The sequence below is a fragment of the Conger conger genome, chromosome 2 (genome assembly GCF_963514075.1).
Source record: "Conger conger chromosome 2, fConCon1.1, whole genome shotgun sequence".
Classification (NCBI taxonomy): domain Eukaryota; kingdom Metazoa; phylum Chordata; class Actinopteri; order Anguilliformes; family Congridae; genus Conger; species Conger conger.
In genome coordinates this window covers 73,862,890-73,882,054 of record NC_083761.1, presented here as the reverse complement: position 1 = coordinate 73,882,054, position 19,165 = coordinate 73,862,890, and the positions used below count along the sequence as shown (strand labels likewise).

General features: G+C 50.0%; 1 protein-coding gene across 6 annotated transcripts in view; it reads left to right on the top strand.

Moving 5' to 3' along the window:
• Positions 1-18,657, top strand: part of LOC133116928 (myocardin-related transcription factor A-like) — a 44,577-nt gene extending 25,920 nt beyond the window's left edge. The window contains exons 5-20 of one of the 6 annotated variants that reach the window (XM_061226947.1): positions 4,495-4,550; positions 4,816-4,891; positions 6,163-6,327; positions 7,924-8,075; positions 8,478-8,588; positions 11,166-11,407; positions 11,813-11,969; positions 12,098-12,508; positions 13,133-13,669; positions 14,154-14,360; positions 15,025-15,141; positions 15,606-15,755; positions 15,923-16,012; positions 16,325-16,382; positions 16,508-17,072; positions 17,148-18,657. In XM_061226947.1, the coding sequence (XP_061082931.1) occupies positions 4,495-4,550; positions 4,816-4,891; positions 6,163-6,327; positions 7,924-8,075; positions 8,478-8,588; positions 11,166-11,407; positions 11,813-11,969; positions 12,098-12,508; positions 13,133-13,669; positions 14,154-14,360; positions 15,025-15,141; positions 15,606-15,755; positions 15,923-16,012; positions 16,325-16,382; positions 16,508-17,046 (3,068 nt within the window). In that variant the 3' untranslated portion in view covers positions 17,047-17,072; positions 17,148-18,657. The other 5 variants (XM_061226986.1, XM_061226978.1, XM_061226961.1 and 2 more) reach the window with 5 other exon arrangements.
• The last annotated feature ends 508 nt before the right edge of the window (positions 18,658-19,165 follow it).

Sequence of the window (19,165 nt, the reverse complement as noted above, 5' to 3'; positions counted from 1 at the left end):
CATATACATGCAAACATACACACACACACACATACATACACACATACATACATACAAACATACACGCATATATACACACATACATACAAACACACACATACACGCATATATACACACATACATGCATACATACACACACACATACATACACACACATACACGCAAATATACACACACGCACAAGGACGCACACATGCAGAACACACACACACACACACACACACACATACCACTTAAGCAATCGTTGTTTTTTGAAAAACTTTTTTTGCTGTGGTTTTGTCACAGCAGTTTGGCAACACTGTAATGCTGTTACAGAAAGGCTGTGGCGAGGTTGCCAGTATTTACTGTGTTTTTGTCTTGTTTAATCTTTTGCCTCTTTGAGAATCAGGGCCATTGGCATTTGCCATAGCGTAGTGTAAAAGGAGTCCTTGGTTTCATTCAAATTTATGCTGACTCCCCGGGGATTTACATCACTGGTTACAGCGCCCACAACCTGAAAGTCTGCACCGATGCATTATCGGAATAGGTACTTTAGTCAGCAGACGGCATAGCACAGGATTTTAAAGCAATGTGTGTGCTATATTTCAGTGGAATTCGCTATTAAATGAGTCTTAACAGCTCTGAGGGGGATCTAGTCTGGTATAGAGGAAACGGCTTCCTCGTTCAGACATGGTTTCAGCATGCATTCATCATTCTACTGTGGCCCAAATCCCATCACTTCGCTTACTGCACATCACACCACATATAAAGTTCTGCCAGCAGACTCTGCTGTTCTCCATTAAACTTTCCCTGCTACAAATACATTGGTCTGAACGTAAATGGGCAATCCACAACAGTCCATAGCCTCGTCTTCAGTTTCATTCAAATTTACGCTGACTCGCCGGTCGGTTACTGGTTACAGCGCACAGAAATTGAGAGTGTGGTGTGTGTATGTGTGTGTATGTGTGTATGTGTGTGTGTGTGTGTGTGTGTGTGTGTGTGTGTGTGTGTGTGTGTGTGCTGTAAGTTCACTCGGTGTCTGGGAAATCTCTTTGGTTGTGCTCGTATCCATTTGAACCTCGGGCTCTTTGAAGCCGCTTCTGAACGGTGATCTCTGTCTCAGTTAGCCGTGCTGAAGGCTGCGGTGTGGAGACCGCAGTGACAGCACGGTCTAATCTGCGAACCTGCCCCCTGCTCTTCTCGGATGCACACAGCGCAGGACGGTGCTTCCCCTGCGAGTAAGGAGGGCATCACTCCACTACGCACGCGTTCTTTTCAGACCGGTCGTCCTGTTTTAGGACCTGTTAGTGAGGACTAATTCGGGTGTGCCGCACAGTACGAACTCAAATGGTTGGGTGGCGTTTCCGAAGCAGCTGTTTTGCAAGGTAACATGGCTGATAGTGTTTCCGTGGTGACTGTGGGCTGTTTGGTGTACAGTGAACCAGTGATAGTGGTGTAGCAGTCTGTTTCCTTCTTTAAATCGGCTTGTGTTGGCAACAACAGGTCTTGCTAAACACACAGTGGCCTTGTGCCCTGAAAGCAGGATCCAGGTCTGTTGCAGTCATAACCGACATGAGCTTCCTGCTTTGCTTGGCTTGCACAACAGCCAGGCTAATGTGTCAGTTAGCGCTCTTCACCTACGCTAACCACACACCACTAGCTGCCTGTGCAGAGGGAAAATAGCTGTGGTGTGATTGGAGATTACGGTGCTCGGCATCTCTCGGTGTACAGCTCTGTGCTACGGAGACATCCTCGCTCACAGTGACAGGTCAGTTTGTTCTTAGGTAAGCTGGAAACTTCCCCTTAATTCCACTTCCTGTTTTTTCTTCTTTTTTTACGCTTTGAAGAGTAGGTTTCTTTTTCTAAAAAATGTTTAGTGTTCTAGAACTGCTTTCAGTTACCAGTTGTGACTTTTGCTTCAGTTGAGAGCATTCTAATCGCAAATTCATTCCTTGAAAGGGTTAAATTAATGTTCAGTTTGAAGGAGGAAGCACATTCATTCCCATGAAGAGCCAGGTACTCAAGAGTTCTGACCTTTGTCCCCTGATTCACCCCAAATTATTAAAACCCATCCTGAGTGTCTATGTCTCTGGTAGAGTAGGCCTTCGTAAAGCCGCAGGCCTGGCTGTTTTAGGCCTGGTGAGTGGGGGCTCCTGGCCTTCACAAGCTCCTCTTACTCAAGACCCTGCAGGAGATGTGTCTGAACTGCGCCTCCTCAAGGAGTAGAGAGTGGGGAGAGGAAATGGACTCACAGGGGAGCTTGTGAAACCGCTTGTGAGGCCTCTGGAGGGAGCCACCCTGAACCTTTTGGGACGTGGGACACACCCATGACAGGGAGAGAGCATTAGGAAGATTTGGACGTCCTTAAAAATCCACATGGGATTTTCACATGGATTTCAGTGAGATGTTCATTTGGACTTGGGTTGCATTTTGCCATTTCTCAGTTCGGTCCGGTGATCAGGCATGCACACAGTTGCAGGTACATGGAGGCACTACACGTATAAACATTGATGCTCACACACGCACACACACACACACACATACACACAGACACACAGACACACAAGTGCACATGGACATACATTCACTTGGTGTAAAGCTCTCTTTAATTTTCTTGAGACAGCACCACTATCAGCGGCCTGTAGCGTAGTGGTTAAGGTAAATGACTGGGACACGCAAGGTCGGTGGTTCTAATCCCGGTGTAGCCACAATAAAATCCGCACTGCCGTTGGGCCCTTGAGCAAGGCCCTTAACCCTGCATTGCTCCAGGGGAGGATTGTCTCCTGGTTAGTCTAATCAACTGTACGTCTCTCTGGATAAGTGCAGTGTTATTAGTGCAGTCATAATGGCGAGTCATGACCTCGGTCAGCCGTAGCTGGATATGAAACGGGGAAGATGGTCAGTCGAGGGTCACGCTGTGTCCGGTGTGTCCACCGCAGGGGGATGATCATCTGTAGAACGTTCTGGAGAAGTGGTCGGAGTGCCGGAGCATGTACACGGCGCAGTGTGTGCTGCCTCGTCTCAGTTCTCTATCCTTGTGAGGACCGGCGGGGCCCTCCCATCAAGGGCGCAGAGTCACGGTGTGTGACAGCTCCTGCTGGGGGCTGTGGTTGTGACACGGAGGACATCTGGCCTGCGCTGGGCTGCCTGTGGGTTTGGGTGACCAGCTGACCTCCTCCAGTATTGCGCTCCTACAGACCAGAAGTGGAAGGGGAATAGAGAGAAATTGACAAGAAGTGAGCCAGGAAGATGCTTATTCTCCCTACCACACCCACGCACGTGTATGGCCAGACACTTTTGACAGAGTGATTAGGTTATTTTTTGCTCAGTTTTGTAGACTTCGGTAGAGTCAAGATGGTTATAATTGGTGAGACGTTGGCGTTTCGTTCGTCTTGTAAATCCCGCCTCGGCCATCTGCAGTCCTCCGAGACAGCGGAGCGATAGCTGGGCGCGGGGCTGGCCGCGGCATTGGTCTCACCGCCCCTTGACTTTGGATCCAGCCGCAGGTGGAGCCCCATCGCAGGGCCACGGTGCCGAAAGCCTATTCCAACACCCCGGCGGTTTCGTCAGGCCTTACTCAGTCCAGGGCGTTGCATCACGTCCAACGGTCGCTGGATCCCACCCGCGGCTCCAGGAGGGCGGAGGGCGGAGGGCGTGAGCTCCTCTCGACTGGCTGACGGGGCTTATGTAACAGGGGAAGTACGCTGGAAGGTCATTGTTTTGTTCCCATTTTTGATAGGCGTACTGAAAATGTTGCAGTTCTGTTTGTAAAGTCCCTCGTATGGAGCTTGGTGTGCGCTGGAGCTGTGTGGACCTCCGCCCCCCAGGCTGTCTGTCCTTCAGTGGGATCGGAAGCGTCGAGTCCCTGGGGCTGAGTACAGACTGGTGCTTCTTCAACTCTGGTCGGTGGAGAACTCCTCCGATTGTCTGCACCAGTTTGACGTAATGTAATTTGCATTAGTGTTGTGTTGCTAGCTGGTTTGTTTGGAGGTGGGGGGGGGGGGAGAGGGGGGTGATATTGCAGGGCTGAATTGCAAACATACAGGTGCATCCATCCCTTTTATGATTGCAAGGTATTGTGCATTTCCGTGTGCATGCCTTATTGTATTTAAATGTGTATGTATTGTGTGTCAGAGAACTTGGAACAGTTGTCCATAGGGAAAAACGTTTTGAAACCACCATTTTATTTTTGAGTTGACCACTGCTTGTTCTTCCGATTCAGCCTCAACCTTATTTTGTGTTACTGTCAATCGGCGCTTGGAGTGAGCAGCTGGGAGTCTGTTTTAGGCTTTTCTGGGGGAGCTGACTCTGCGGGCTGCTTGAGATCGGAGGATTTTGGCTAAGAGAAACCCGCAGTTATGAGATGAAGTCAGTTCTGCTTTGGCAACTTGTTCCCCTTGAGTTTATGTGTATGTGTGTTTGAGATAGAGAGACAGAGCGTGTGTGTGTGTGTGTGTGTGCGCGCGTGTGTTAGTGTTAGTGTGTGTATACTGACTTCTCTCTTTCTGTTTGCAGCACTGAAAAGCCCTGCTGCCTTTCACGAACAGAGAAGAAGTCTCGAGCGAGCAAGGGTAGGTTTTCCATTCGGCCTTCACCCAGCTGCACACAAACACACAGACACACGCACTCTCTTTCTCTCTCTCTTGGGCACTACCCATAGTGTTGAAAAACCCATAATACCCATAGTTTTGAATGTTGTTGCACTGTGATCGTAGTCTCTCCCAAACTTGACCTCTCGGTTTGACCGCTAACGAAAGTTATTTTATCTCTCTTAAAGTTCTCTCTCTCTCTCTCTCTCTCCCCCTCTGCCTCTCCCTCCCCCTCCCTCCCTCCCAGACTGAAGACTACCTGAAGAGGAAGATCAAAACTCGGCCAGAGAGATCAGAGCTTGTAAGGATGCACATATTGGAAGGTGAGTGACCACAACTGCGCCCCCTTCCTGAGAAGCACTGAACTGCACCTGCAGGCAGTTGTAAAATAACTCAGAGAACTCAGAGAACGCAGAAGCTGCTGCTCCTCTTCAGTTGCTTCCCCTTTATTTGGTATTATTAGTTTGTGACGGGTGTCAGGTAGAAGCATGTTCTACTTTTACTGTAGGTTACAGTGTATGGGCTGTACTGTAGTTCCTCAAGTTCTGAATTTCTGTATGTTTACACTAGGACTCGGAACTGTACTGTCCTCTCAGGTCTACTTTTGCACTTGTTCTTGTGATTGATTTGCACTTTGTTGTACGTCGCTCTGGATAAGAGCCTCTGCTAAATACCACGTAATGTAATGTAAAAAGTTGTAGCTGTCTTGGTATGATACAGCAGTAGCATAGTGGGTAAGGTACATGACTGGGACCTACAAGGCCGGTGGTTCAATCCCCGGTGTAGCCACAGCCGTTGGGCCCTTGAGCTCCTGCTTAGTCTAATCAACTGTACGTCGCTCTGGATAAGAGCATCTGCCAAATGCCATTAATGTAATGGTAGATGAAGACATGGACTTATGTACTGAACATATGTTCATAGCCTTACCACCAGTCATATATGAATTGTATCTTATCTGTTCGGTTGTTTGTTGTATGACCTTGATATGCACAATTTTGTACGTCGCTTTGGATTAAAGCGTCTGCTAATTAAGGTTTAATGCAATGTAATGGAATGTAGTGGCCTGTTCTCTACATTGTGTGTTCTTACATACTGACATGTAAGACGCTGTCCTGGTCTGTTTAAACTGGATTTATCCGGACATTTCGGGGTGTTCCACTAACCCTCTCTTCCCTTGACACCATTTTGTCTTGGTTTGTTTGGGTTTGGGCGGCACGGATGGTGCAGTGAGTAGCACTGCCGCCTCACAGCAAGGAGGTCCTGGGTTCGAATCCCCGTCGGCCGGGGCCTCTCTGTGCGGAGTTTGCATGTTCTCCCTGTGTCTGCTTGGGTTTCCTCCGGGTACTCCGGTTTCCTCCCACAGTCCAAAGATATGCAGGTTAGGCTGATTGGAGAGTCTAAATTGCCCGTAGGTATGAGTGTGTGAGTGAATGGTGTGTGTGCCCTGCGATGGACTGGCGACCTGTCCAGGGTGTATTCCTGCCTTTCGCCCAATGTATGCTGGGATAGGCTCCAGCCCCCCTGCGACCCTGTTCAGGATAAGCGGGTTAAGATAATGGATGGATGGATGGATGTTTGGGTTTGTCTTGTTCAGAGACGTTGGCGGAGCCCTCCCTCCAGGCCAAACAGCTGAGGCTGAAACGAGCGCGCCTGGCGGACAACCTCAACGACAAAATCTCCCACCGCCCCGGGCCCATGGAGCTGATGCAGAAGAACATTCTCCCTGTCCTCCGCTGCCGCCTGAAACACAGCACCGCAGGTAAATACTGTTCTGAGATCAGTGTCCTGCTGCCTCAAACACAGCACCGCAGGTAAATACTGTTCTGAGATCAGTGTCCTGCGGCCTCAAACACTGCACCGCAGGTAAATACTGTTCTGAGATCAGTATCCTGCGGCCTCAAACACTGCACCGCAGGTAAATACTGTTCTGAGATCAGTATCCTGCTGCCTCAAACACTGCACCGCAGGAAACTACTGTTCTGAGATCAGCCTCAAACAGCCTCAAACACTGCACCGCAGGTAACTACTGTTCTGCGATCAGTATCCTGCTGCCTCAAACACTGCACCACAGGTAAATACTGTTCTGAGATCAGCCTCAAACAGCCTCAAACACTGCACCGCAGGTAACTACTGTTCTGAGATCAGTATCCTGCTGCCTCAAACACTGCACCGCAGGTAACTACTGTACTGAGATCAGTATCCTGCTGCCTCAAACACTGCACCGCAGGTAACTACTGTTCTGAGATGAGCCTCAAACACTGCACCGCAGGTAACTACTGTTCTGAGATGAGCCTCAAACACTGCACCGCAGGTAACTACTGTTCTGAGATCAGTATCCTGCTGCCTCAAACACTGCACCGCAGGTAACTACTGTACTGAGATCAGTATCCTGCTGCCTCAAACACAGCACCGCAGGTAACTACTGTTCTGAGATCAGTATCCTGCAGCCTCAAACACTGCACCGCAGGTAAATACTGTTCTGAGATCAGTATCCTGCTGCCTCAAACACTGCACCGCAGGTAAATACTGTTCTGAGATCAGCCTCAAACAGCCTCAAACACTGCACCGCAGGTAAATACTATACTGAGATCAATAGGACTGTTAAGGACTGCAGGATAAAAACCAGGTGTTGTTCCTCATCAGAAACCATGAGTGTTGCCATTTTCTTATCCTGTGTTAAGGGCAGTGTGCCAATCGCTAAACACTGCCACTTACTGTACACAGACACTGTGGGACGCCGTCTTATCAGGTGCGCTTACCAGTGCTGTAGCAAAGTCATGAATTAAACCGCCCGAGATGCTGAAATCGGTTCATACACTTACCAATCCACAGTATATGCAATCCTTGAATTATGTGTGAACAGATTTTCTTTCAAACGAAGAATACTGATCACTGCGCTCAAGTGCCGCCCTTCTCTGCTGTAACACACACACACACGCTCGCACGTACGCACACGCACACACACATGGCACACTCTTCACTGACGTCATGACGGTGCTTTCCAGCAAACGCGACCGTTCACTGTTCACCCCTGAAACGGCTTTATGTGAGATGGAATGTGCGCTCGGCGGTTGCGTAACGGTGATGTCAATCGTATTGATTTATGAGTGGCGGAGTGCTCAGGCACGCTGCGCCGACGACTTGAGAAATGCAGGAGAGTTGAAGATCCGGGCAGAGCTGTGCCTGACAGACTGCCCCTGCAGGTTCCACACACACACACACACACACACACACACACGCTCACACGCTCCGGGGTAATAACGTGCTTTTGGTGTCGCGTACCAGAGGCCGTTCACGGCGGTAATGGTGAGTCACTGTGAGTCGCCATGGTAACGCCCCTGTCCGTCTCCTGCAGAGGGGGCCGCTGAGAGCTCCTCACTGGACGAGGACAGCAGCGACGCCCTCTCCCCAGACCAGCCGACCAACCACAGCTCACCCCTGGAACACGCCTCGCTGCCCTCGCCCCCAGACACGCTGACTCACTGCAGCAACCCCTCCCCCACACAGGTACGTACCCCCACCCCCACACAGGTACATACCCCCACCCCCAAACACACACAGAGGTACATACCCAACCCCCAAACACACACACATACACACACACACACACACACACACAGGTACATACCCCACCCCCAAACACACACACACACACACACACACACACAAACACACCCACACACACCCACACACACCCACACACACCCACACACACACACACACACACACACGTTTACACACACAAACACACACATACACACACATGTACACACACAAACACACATACACACACACACACCCATACACACACACACACATGTGCATGCACTCAAACGCATGCATGCGAACACACTCACGCACACATGGGCACAGAGTTACTGCATCCTAACCCCTCTGTCCTCGCTCCAGTTTCTCTCTCAGATCCCACTGCTCTCCCTCTCTGAGCCCTCCCTGCCCCACAGGCTGACCAATGGGACGTCGCCTCTGAGGGGGTCCCGCCCCTCCGCTGGGGTGACCAAGGTGAGCGTGCGGTTATCCCGCTTCGGTACCTCCCTCCTGTTCCCTCCTTTTTTTGTGTGAGGGGATCATCCGGCTACACATCAAAGGCTCCCTCTCCTCCCTGACTGCAGTTTCTCCACCCTATGTTCCCAGTGGTGGAACAAACACCCCATTCATCCACTCCCCCCTCTAGTCACTGCCTATTGTCCATCGTGGTCTAAAGACACATCTCCTCAGACTCTAGTTTTAACGCTACACTCATGTACCCCCAATCAAGTGCTTTGATGTACCATTATCTTGTATATTGATTAGGGCTGTCAAAATAACGCGTTAATTTCGATTAATTAATTATAGAGTAAATAACGCGTTAAAAAAATTAACGCAATTAATTATGCGCTGTGATGCCCTTGACCCCGTACGTCACTGGCCAGTAGCTTTGCAAACAAGATGGAGGCTGATGAGAACACGTTGCTTGGCGTATTGAATGGGAAATATACATTCAAAAAACGGCCGGATGGAACTGTTGACAGGAGTACGGTTCTGTGCAATTTGTGCAGCAAGGAATTCGCGTACCATCGGAGTAACTCGAGCCTAAAATATCACCTCAACGCAAAACACATAGCAGTGAGCCCGGTGGAAAAATGGGAGTTTTGACAACAAATTATGGAAAATCAAGTTACATCTTGCAAAAATCTTTACGTCTTTCAACTCAACCTGACTCATCCATGAGGTCCGGGTCTAGTTTTGAAGTGTTGCAGAGGCAAGAAATCGCTGCAGAAGTTGAATTTGGCGGGGCCGAGGGAGGATGCTCTTCCCCGGGCACTGGGTCTTGTAGCTCCATCGGAGCTCGCTACGAGAGGGTCGGCACAGAGGAGGAACGCGCGGGGTCCTCCTCTGCCGCCGACCCTCTTGTAGCGAGCTCCGGTGGAGCCCCATAAGACCGGCTGCCTGGGTAAGGGCGTCCTCCCCCGGCCCCGCCTGCCGCCGGCGTGGATGCGTGCATTTATCTGCAACTTCTGCAGCCATTTCTTGCCTCTGCAACTCTTCAAAACTAGACCCGTACCTCATGGATGAGTCTTGGGGTCAGGTTGAGTTGAAAGACGTAAAGATTTTTCACAAGATGTAATTTGATTTTCCATAATTTGTCGTAAAACTCCCATATAACCCAATGGGTTTTCTTGCTTCCTGGATACAGGACCCAGGATGCATTGCGATAAGGGGAACGGTCTATTGCATAGGCATTAGGTCATATCTTAGTTTCAATATTATGGCCGTTTGTGAAATAAAAGATGTGAAATAAAATATGTTGATCTTTTAAAGTAAATAATGTCTATTATGTTCATTTATTCACTCATCTACTAAAATCCATTTGCACTCAAACATTTTTACAACATTTTTTTGCTTCTCACGGCAAATATCATTATGTGCGATTAATTTCGATTAATTAGATTAATTAATTACAAAGCCTGTAATTAATCCGATTAATTTTTTTAATCGATTGACAGCACTAATATTGATGTTATTTTATTGCATCTCTCATAGTCATACATTACTTCCAGCTTAACCTGAAGACTATGCCTTACTATACATTTACTGACTTAGCCTTAAGACTTGGCCACACTATAACTTTCCTGACCCAGCCTTAAGACTTAGCCACACTATAACTTTCCTGACCCAGCCTTAAGACTTAGCCACACTATAACTTTACTGACCCAGCCTTAAGACTTAGCCACACTATAACTTTACTGACCCAGCCTTAAGACTTAACCACACTATAACTTTACTGACCCAGCCTTAAGACTTAGCCACACTATAACTCTACTGACCCAGCCTTAAGACTTAGCCACACTATAACTTTACTGACCCAGCCTTAAGACTTAGCCACACTATAACTTTCCTGACCCAGCCTTAAGACTTAGCCACACTATAACTTTACTGACCCAGCCTTAAGACTTAGCCACACTATAACTTTACTGACCCAGCCTTAAGACTTAGCCACACTATAACTCTACTGACCCAGCCTTAAGACTTAGCCACACTATAACTTTACTGACCCAGCCTTAAGACTTAGCCACACTATAACTTTACTGACCCAGCCTTAAGACTTAGCCACACTATAACTTTACTGACCCAGCCTTAAGACTTAGCCACACTATAACTCTACTGACCCAGCCTTAAGACTTAGCCACACTATAACTTTACTGACCCAGCCTTAAGACTTAGCCACACTATAACTTTACTGACTCAGCCTTAAACCTTGGCCATATCTTTGCTGTGTGAAGTAGACTCGATGTTCATGGCAATGGAGACCTACTGTGTTATGACACAATACTTACTTTATACTTCATACTTTATCTGACCTGTGTTTGTATTTGTGCCAGTGCCCTTCCCTACGCAGTTATTCTACGGATAAAAGCGCCTGTCAGATAACATGTAATGTAATGTAATCCCGTTATCATGCCCCGGATACGAATGACTCTCTCACTCTCATGAGACGTCTCTGTGTCCGTCTGACCTGCTGCTGTGGAGTTGATCTGTATCGGCTGCACCGTTAGTGCCACGTTGACCTCCTCCCTCCCTCCTCCCTCCCTCCCGCAGGCGCGTTCGGACCGGCCCTCTCAGCGCTCCAAGAAGCTCCGCGACAGCAAGCCCAAGGTGAAGAAGCTGAAGTACCACCAGTACATCCCGCCGGACCAGAAGGCCGAGCGAGAGCCGCCCCCTCCCATGGACGACTCCTACGCCAAGATCCTGCACCAGCAGCAGCTCTTCCTGCAGCTGCAGATCATCAACCAGCAACAGCAGCACTACAACTACCACACCATCCTGCCCGCTCCGCCCAAGTGAGTCTGTTACTATAGCTACCACAACATCCTGCCCGCTCCACCAATGTGAGTCTTACTATAGCTACCACAACATCCTGCCCGCTGTATTCTCACATTCTGTTCTGTGGCACCATTATTTTAACAGAAGTAGGAAGACAGGTTATTGCAGAGACCTATGGGATATCCTACCCAGCAAAGGATGCATGGATTCTGCCTTCAAAATTTTCCTAATGAAGCCACCTTAAATGGCATCATTTTTTGCTAGTTTTTGAACAGGATGGCACTCAATGCCTTCCTTCATAAAAAGGCAGCATTTTGTCCATTTCAGACAGTAAGTATCTGCATTGGTTGCCGCAGGTGAGCAGAAATGTGTGCTTGAATGTTAACGGTGACACTGGTCTTTTCTCATCTTGTCCCTGCCAGACCCTCAGAGACGCCAAACACCAGCCCCTCCCGGTCACGGAATGCGCCTGCCTCATCCACGGCCTCGTCCAATCAAAGTGCCCCGAGCCGTCAGAGCCAGGCTTCCGTGGGAGGAGCCAAACCAGGAAGCTTGCCTCCTAACCTGGATGAGTTAAAGGTACGGCATAGAACACTGCGTAATAGCCAGACGTACTGAAGGTGTTTTACGAGACCGATAGGAGACGGTGTTATTGTGTGATCTGAGAAAAGGCCCTGACGCTCTGCCCTGGGCACCCTCTCCTCCAGGTCGCTGAACTCAAACAGGAACTGAAGCTGCGCAGTCTGCCTGTGTCGGGCACCAAGAGCGACCTGATCGAGAGGCTGAGGTTATACCAGCAGCTGAACGGGGTCCGGGCGGGCGTGGGAGGGGCGTCCAGGACCGGCGCCCCGAAAAACAGCCCAACCCGACTACAGCATGCCCAACCTGCTGCCCTGTCCCCTTCCCATGGGGACACCCCCATCTTTCACCACTCAGGGGAGAGGGGCTTGATTTTAGCGAGTCTGCCGGCGCTGGCCACACCCGGAACTCCAAATCCCATGATGCACCCTGGCAGCACAAGTTCCTCCCCGCCGTTGTCGCCCACCTGCTCGGAGCGCTCGAGCGCAGGGATGAGCATGGATGAGACCAGCTGTAACGGGGATGTGTTTGGGGAAATGGTAGGCCTTCTCTCACTGCTTAAGGACATGTAGTAACTTACTGGAATTGGTTTAGAGCAGGGGTCTCCAACCCTGGTCCTGGAGAGCTACTGGGTCTGCTGGTTTTTGGTTTCACCTTAAAATCAGCACCTGTTGAGACCCAGGTAACCAGGTGAGGTGAGTTAATTAATTAAATTAAAGCAGTTGATTATAGTTAATTGCAGGGTAAGAACGAAAACCAGCAGACCCAGTAGCTCTCCAGGACCAGGGTTGGAGACCCCTGGTTTAGAGGCTGGAACAGTGACAGAGTACAGTGCAAAGAAATATTCCCAGTGTTCAGTAGATCTTCGTTGTCCTCCAGAATATTTTTTTTTTGCAGACATATCAAATTAGACACTTGACACATCAACAAACATGGGAAGCAACTAGATAAACTACTGTATTCTTAATTAAAATGCCATACAAGGCCAGTAAGAGATTTGTGACACCTGCAAACAAACAAGGAAGACACAATATTTCTATCATTATGAAAAACAAAATGGTGACCATCACTAAAAAAAAATATTGGTTATCTTGATGCCTTTGTTTTTGGTGTCTGTACGGGTCAGTGTTTTTAAGCGTTTGTGCGGTCTCCCTTGGACGCAGGTGAGCTCCCCCCTCACCCAGCTGAGCCTGCACCCGTCGCCCCAGAGAGAGAGCGGCAGCCCCGCGTCCTCCTCCGCCGCCTGGCTGCTGTCCCAGCATTCCCCTCTGTCGCAGGACAAGGACCTGATGCTGCGGGAGAAGGACCGGCGGATCGAGGAGCTCACGCGCATGCTGCAGCACAAGCAGCGGCTGGTGGAGACGCTGCGCTCTCAGCTGGAGCAGGGCAAGATGGCCGCCGCCCCGGCCCCCGTCAAGACCGAGCCCCCGGAGCCCCCGGAGAGCCCCGGGGACACGGCCGTCGAGGAGGAGGAGGAGGAGGAGGAGGAGGAGCTGGGGCCGCGGGCGGGCCGATCGCGGCCGCAGGTGCGGCACGGGCCAGTGGACCAATCGCGGCCGCAGGTGCCGCTGCAGCAGAGGCCAGCGGACCAATCGCAGCAAGAGCTCCAGCTGCAGCAGAGGCCAGTGGACCAATCCCAGCTCCAGCAGTTGCTCGTGCAGCAGGGGCAGAAGAGGCAGGCGCAGCCGCAGTCTGAACAGGTCAGCCGTGTTACTCTGCTCCAGACCTGGGTCACATACGTGTAGTCGCTTCATTCATTACCGTTCTACCCTTTACTGAGCTTATGTGGTGTATTTGCGAACTATCAAATGCTCTCACAAAGTGTAAATCCCACCTTCTGGTCCACCAGACAAGATCACTCGAGCTCTGAAAAGTATTTGAATCCGAAACCGTGACGTATTCTGCTCTGCTCATATATCTCAGATATATAAGGGCTGGCCAGGAACACCTTTCTGTCCTTCAGAATAATTTTGGCATGTAAGTTTAGATTCAGAGAAATCTCATGCTAATGTTAATATATCAGTGTTTTTATGGAAGAGTGTTGCAGTTGTCAGTGTTTGGAAAGGACCCCTTGTGTCAGTCGCACGTTCTTGAGTTTACCCTGCGGAGCAGCTGCTGTGTCCTCTAGTATCTGGCTCTCAGGCGTGTTATTAAACTGTTATTTGCCGCCATCTTCTTTGCCAGATGTCCCCGGTGTTCCTGGGTTCGCAATCCGGCACCCCGGACCCCGCCCCCTCGTTCTCATTGGACCTCTTCAAGGCTCATCCCACCCCGACCCTGCTGACCGACAGCAACGGCAACCACTACCTGATCGCGGTGACCAGTCAGGGTGTGGCGGGGCAGCGGAACGGATCCCCACAGGGAAAGGTCCCCGGCCGCATCACACTGCAGGTACCCGGGGGGTTCTGAACCAAACACTTACCAGGCAGGACGCTTGTGTTACTGAAGAGAGGCCATTACATTACATTAATGGCATTTGGCAGACGCTCTTATCCAGAGCGACGTAATACCGCAACACGCAAATGTGTGAACAAACCCTGTACCTAGCCAAACTAAAACATCCTGATACACAAGTAAATCACAGAAAGACAACAATTAAGGTTTACAGGGAGGTAATTAAGGTTTACAGGGAGGTCAGGGCCACACGGCAGGCTGTTGCACTGATGGACAGGCCTACAGATATGACTGGGTATATAATGGGTATATATAATGGGTATATATACTGGTACGTGATGATGGATGTACAGCAGACAGTGTATATGATGGTATATAATGGGTAAATTATGCATTTCATATTGACAGCTTCGAAAAAGGACAGAGGATAGAAATTTATATACAGTAACCCTTGAAGGTGTACAGGCACAAATATGTGATGAGAATTTTCTTAACCGAGAACGTAATTGTCATTACTGGTCATTGGGAGCAATGGGGTTCAAGAACACTGACTGAACACTGAAAACCTACTCTTCAAAGGGTTGAATCGTTTAATTAATCAGTGGTCATTTTTTCTGAGTTCTTGATTGCCAATTTCTTGTTAATTCTTTCACCCTCTCAGAGACTGCCCTCCTCTCCCAGTAAGAATCCTGTCCAATCAGCCACTCAGCCAGCCAGTACGGACAGCCAATCAAAGCAGGCACTGCAGCCTGGTCTCGTCACTCAGCCAACCAGAAAGGTAGGATCAAGATGAAGGCTTTGCACAATAAATGTTGACTGCAGTCTGACACTTTACACAGTTTTGCCGAGAAAATGCCGTTACTTCCAGAGCTGGTGTTGCAGTGTTAATCATCTTAATTTGGTGCAACTTGAATAAGTAAATTAATAATTTGTTATTTAACTGACAGTTTTATATAAAGCAGCTTACAGTTGATTAGACTAAGCAGTGGACAATTTCCCCTGGAGCAATGCAGGGTTAAGGGCTTGAACCACCAACCTTCTGGGTCCCAGTCATGTACCTGAGCGAGCTTCAGGCTACCCAAAGCCTGAGTTTCCCAAAGACTTTTCAGACCGTTTCATTGTATATGTGCTGATTTTCATCCAGAAAAATGGGCAGAAATCCAGAAGCAGTTGTTCCAGAGACTGACAGTTGCTCATGCGGTGGAGTTTTTGCAGCAGATGTTTACTCTTCATGTCTCCCAGGGGCAGAAGCCAGGACTGCACATTGTGAACAGCAGTTCTCAGGAGGCGGGCTTGTCTCTCTCTCCAGCCAATCCGCCGGCTTTCTTTCTCAGCGATGAGTCTGCGCCCTCTGGAGGCCACACCCCCTCCTCTCCCACCCCCAAGCTGATTGTAAGCCCTGCCTGCCTGCCTGTCTGTCTGTCTGTCTCTCTGTCTGTCGATTTGCCTTTCTTAATGGATTTGATTTGAGCTGAATGTGTTTATGGGTTTCATGGCTTAGTGTGTGTCCCAGTCTATTTACTGTAGTGACATTGTAAGATTCTTTCTGTGTTATTCAGGGAGAGGGGAGCTCCAGTCTTGACCAGCACACTTTGTTCCAGCCTCCTTCCCCAGCCCGCAAACAGACCTACAGCTCCACACAGCGCAAGGTACGCCCCTCTACTGCTGCACCTCTCGTTCCCTCCATCTCTCCATCACTCCATCTCATCTGTTCATCTCTCCATCATTCCATCTCACCTATCCATCTCTCCACCAGCACCTCTCCATCTCATCTGTTCATCTCTCCATCACTCTATCTCTCCACCTCTCCATCACTCCATCTCTCCATTTTTCCATCATTTTTCCTCAATCTCTTCTCTCACCCGTGTCCTGTTCTTCCTCTATGGTCAGCCTGCCTCCATGGCAGCACTGGGCCTGTTCTGTTTCCATGGTAACAAACATACGCCTGTCTCTTTCTGCAGCAGAACGGCTGTAGCCAGCACATGGACGACCTGTTTGACATCCTCATGCAGAGCGGAGGTGAGAGTCACATTCTCCACTGGTGCTGTGCCTGGTGCTGTGGACACCACATCATGGTGGTTCAGTTCTGTAGCATGTCCCTCTGTCAATCATTTATGTGTTTAACTCTTTACTATTTTCTCCAGAACTGTTGTCGGGCCCGAAAGCAGCCCCGGACCCCTCCCTGTCCCGCCTGCATCCCAGCAGCCCCTCTATCCCGTCCCCCACCCCCTCGCCCCCCAGCCCTGCCGGGCCCCTCACCTCCCGCGGGGCCCCGGAGAAGACGGCGGTGGCCCCGCGCGCGCCCGGAGGCGGGGGCAGGACGTGTGCAGGAAGTGGCCGTCTGGAGGACTTCCTGGAGAGCACCACGGGGTCGCCTCTGATAGGGGTGGAGCCCGACGCGCCGCTGACTCTGATCGACGACCTCCACAGCCAAATGCTGAGCACCTCCAGCATACTGGACCACGCCCCGACGCCCATGGACACCTGCGAGCTCGGCTTCACCCCCCAGCCCCCCTGGCCCGATTTCGGAGACTCCGCTCTGGACAGCATGGACTGGCTGGACGTGGGCACGAGCGGCGCCGGGGGGGTGGGCCTCGCCCCTCTCAGCTCACACATGCCCCCCAGCGTGTTCTCTGTGGACTTCCTGGACAGTCCTGACCTGCAGCTCCACTGGGACTCCTGACCTGCAGCTCCACTGGGACTCCTGACCTGCAGCTCCACTGGGACTCCTGACGTGCAGCTCCACTGGGACTCCTGACGTGCAGCTCCACTGGGACTCCTGACGTGCAGCTCCACTGGGACTCCTGACCTGCAGCTCCACTGGGACTCCTGACGTGCAGCTCCACTGGGACTCCTGACGTGCAGCTCCACTGGGACTCCTGACGTGCAGCTCCACTGGGACTCCTGACGTGCAGCTCCACTGGGACTCCTGACGTGCAGCTCCACTGGGACTCCTGACGTGCAGCTCCACTGGGACTCCTGACCTGCAGCTCCACTGGGACTCCTGACCTGCAGCTCCACTGGGAAGGCCATACTCACAGACCCATCCTCACAGACCCACAATCACTCACAGACCCACATTCACTGACAGGCACATACTCAGTCTTTTTCACTGGCACATACTCAGTCTTTTTTTCTGTACTCAAACAGTGTTGACTTAATATGGTTCTGGTTTATCGCCCAGCCCTGGTCTCATACGCAGATTCTCCAGGGATACATGCAGCCCCTTCATTTGCGCACACAGTATTTTGCACCGAGTCATTATGCACCGAGTCATTATACCCCCATTATACCCATTATACACCTGCTGGCCTTTTAGCCTCTGAGTCTGCGCTGTACTGAATGTGAGAGCTGTTTTCCCCTCACTATACTGGACTGTCCTGTTTCAGCACTTTGCCGAGGAGAGGCCGTCAAGGAATCGCAAACTCACAGTACATGCCTTCATTTTTCATTGGAAGACATGTAAGATGCATTTTTCTGGTTATGTTTTTGTGTGTTCATCCAAACACAACGCTAAACGCAGGTGTGGCGTTATTCGGTTTCGACCCGGTCAGAGGCCGGTCTCAGTCCAGCCCAGTTTGGCCTCGGTGATTTAGTGCCCTGGAGTGAGGTTTGGGTCCACAGTGGGGTGTAGTGTTTTGGAGTTTTGGACTCGGGCTGGGGCTGTCGAGCTGGCTGGGTTTGGTGGCGTCTGTATCCGGGGCTTGGATTGGTCTCACACGGACAGAGGTGTACACTGTTAGCTGACTTGCGCTGCGCCGAGCTGTTCGTGTGTCTTCGGCCCGACACTGAGCAGGCCCAGCGCAGGGAGGAGAGTAGCAAAGCGTGGTGAACTTCCACATATTCTCACTTTCAGAATCCCTCTTCACTTATCCTCCATCCCTCCAGCCATCCCTCCTCCAGCCCACACCGTTTCACCCCTGGCAGTTTGAGTGGAGCTGTGATGAGGAGGGGAGGGGGGCGGTGTCGTGTGGATTTATTTTTGTACTCACTGGCACCACCTTGTGGTGGATTGGTGTAAAAGAGGGAAACAACCAGAGGGCCCCAAACCCTAAACTGCACTTAAGCTTGTTTGGTGTGCTTGGTCTGGTTGGGCTACACCGACGCAGCGATTTAACTAGAACCTACTGTATTGCTGTATTTGGGGTACATTATCTATTCATATTTTTTTCTGATTGTATAGATTGATAATAAATTAGTGGGTTGGGGAATATGGTGTATAGGCTAAGGTTCAGACATGCTTGGACATTGTAAAAAAATTTTATTAAAAAAATTTGAAAAACTTTGAAAATGATGTGGAGAGTTCAGTTGTCTGGTTCTTTTGTAGAGGGACTGGGGGATATCAGTTATTTAACTTTGTCCTGAACTGTTAAGTAATGCTGAAGGAGATGATCCTTTGTTTGTCACATTAATCAATCAATTTTTATCTTAACTGACCACTAAATGACACGCCTGTCCCAATGTGGCTGATGTTCCTCTGTTCTGTAGGTGTGAATGTGCAGTCTGCAATATAAGCACATCCTGCCAATTAATCAACCCCTGCTCCTGTTACCAGCCACACTGCTTAATTACTTCCAGTGAGCTCCAGAAGGGCTCTAACGAGCAATTAGCCAGGAAGATCTATGCACACTGTGGTTTTTAAGTGTGTTTCTCTACGCCGTTTATCGCTGAAGCTAATTTCCTTCCTAATTAAACAGAAAAACTGACCGCGCTGGTCTTTTCCACTAACGTTCTCTACCCACAAGCAAATTAAGCCATTTGTCAACATGCCTTTTAGAATATAGGAACACATGTAACATTTT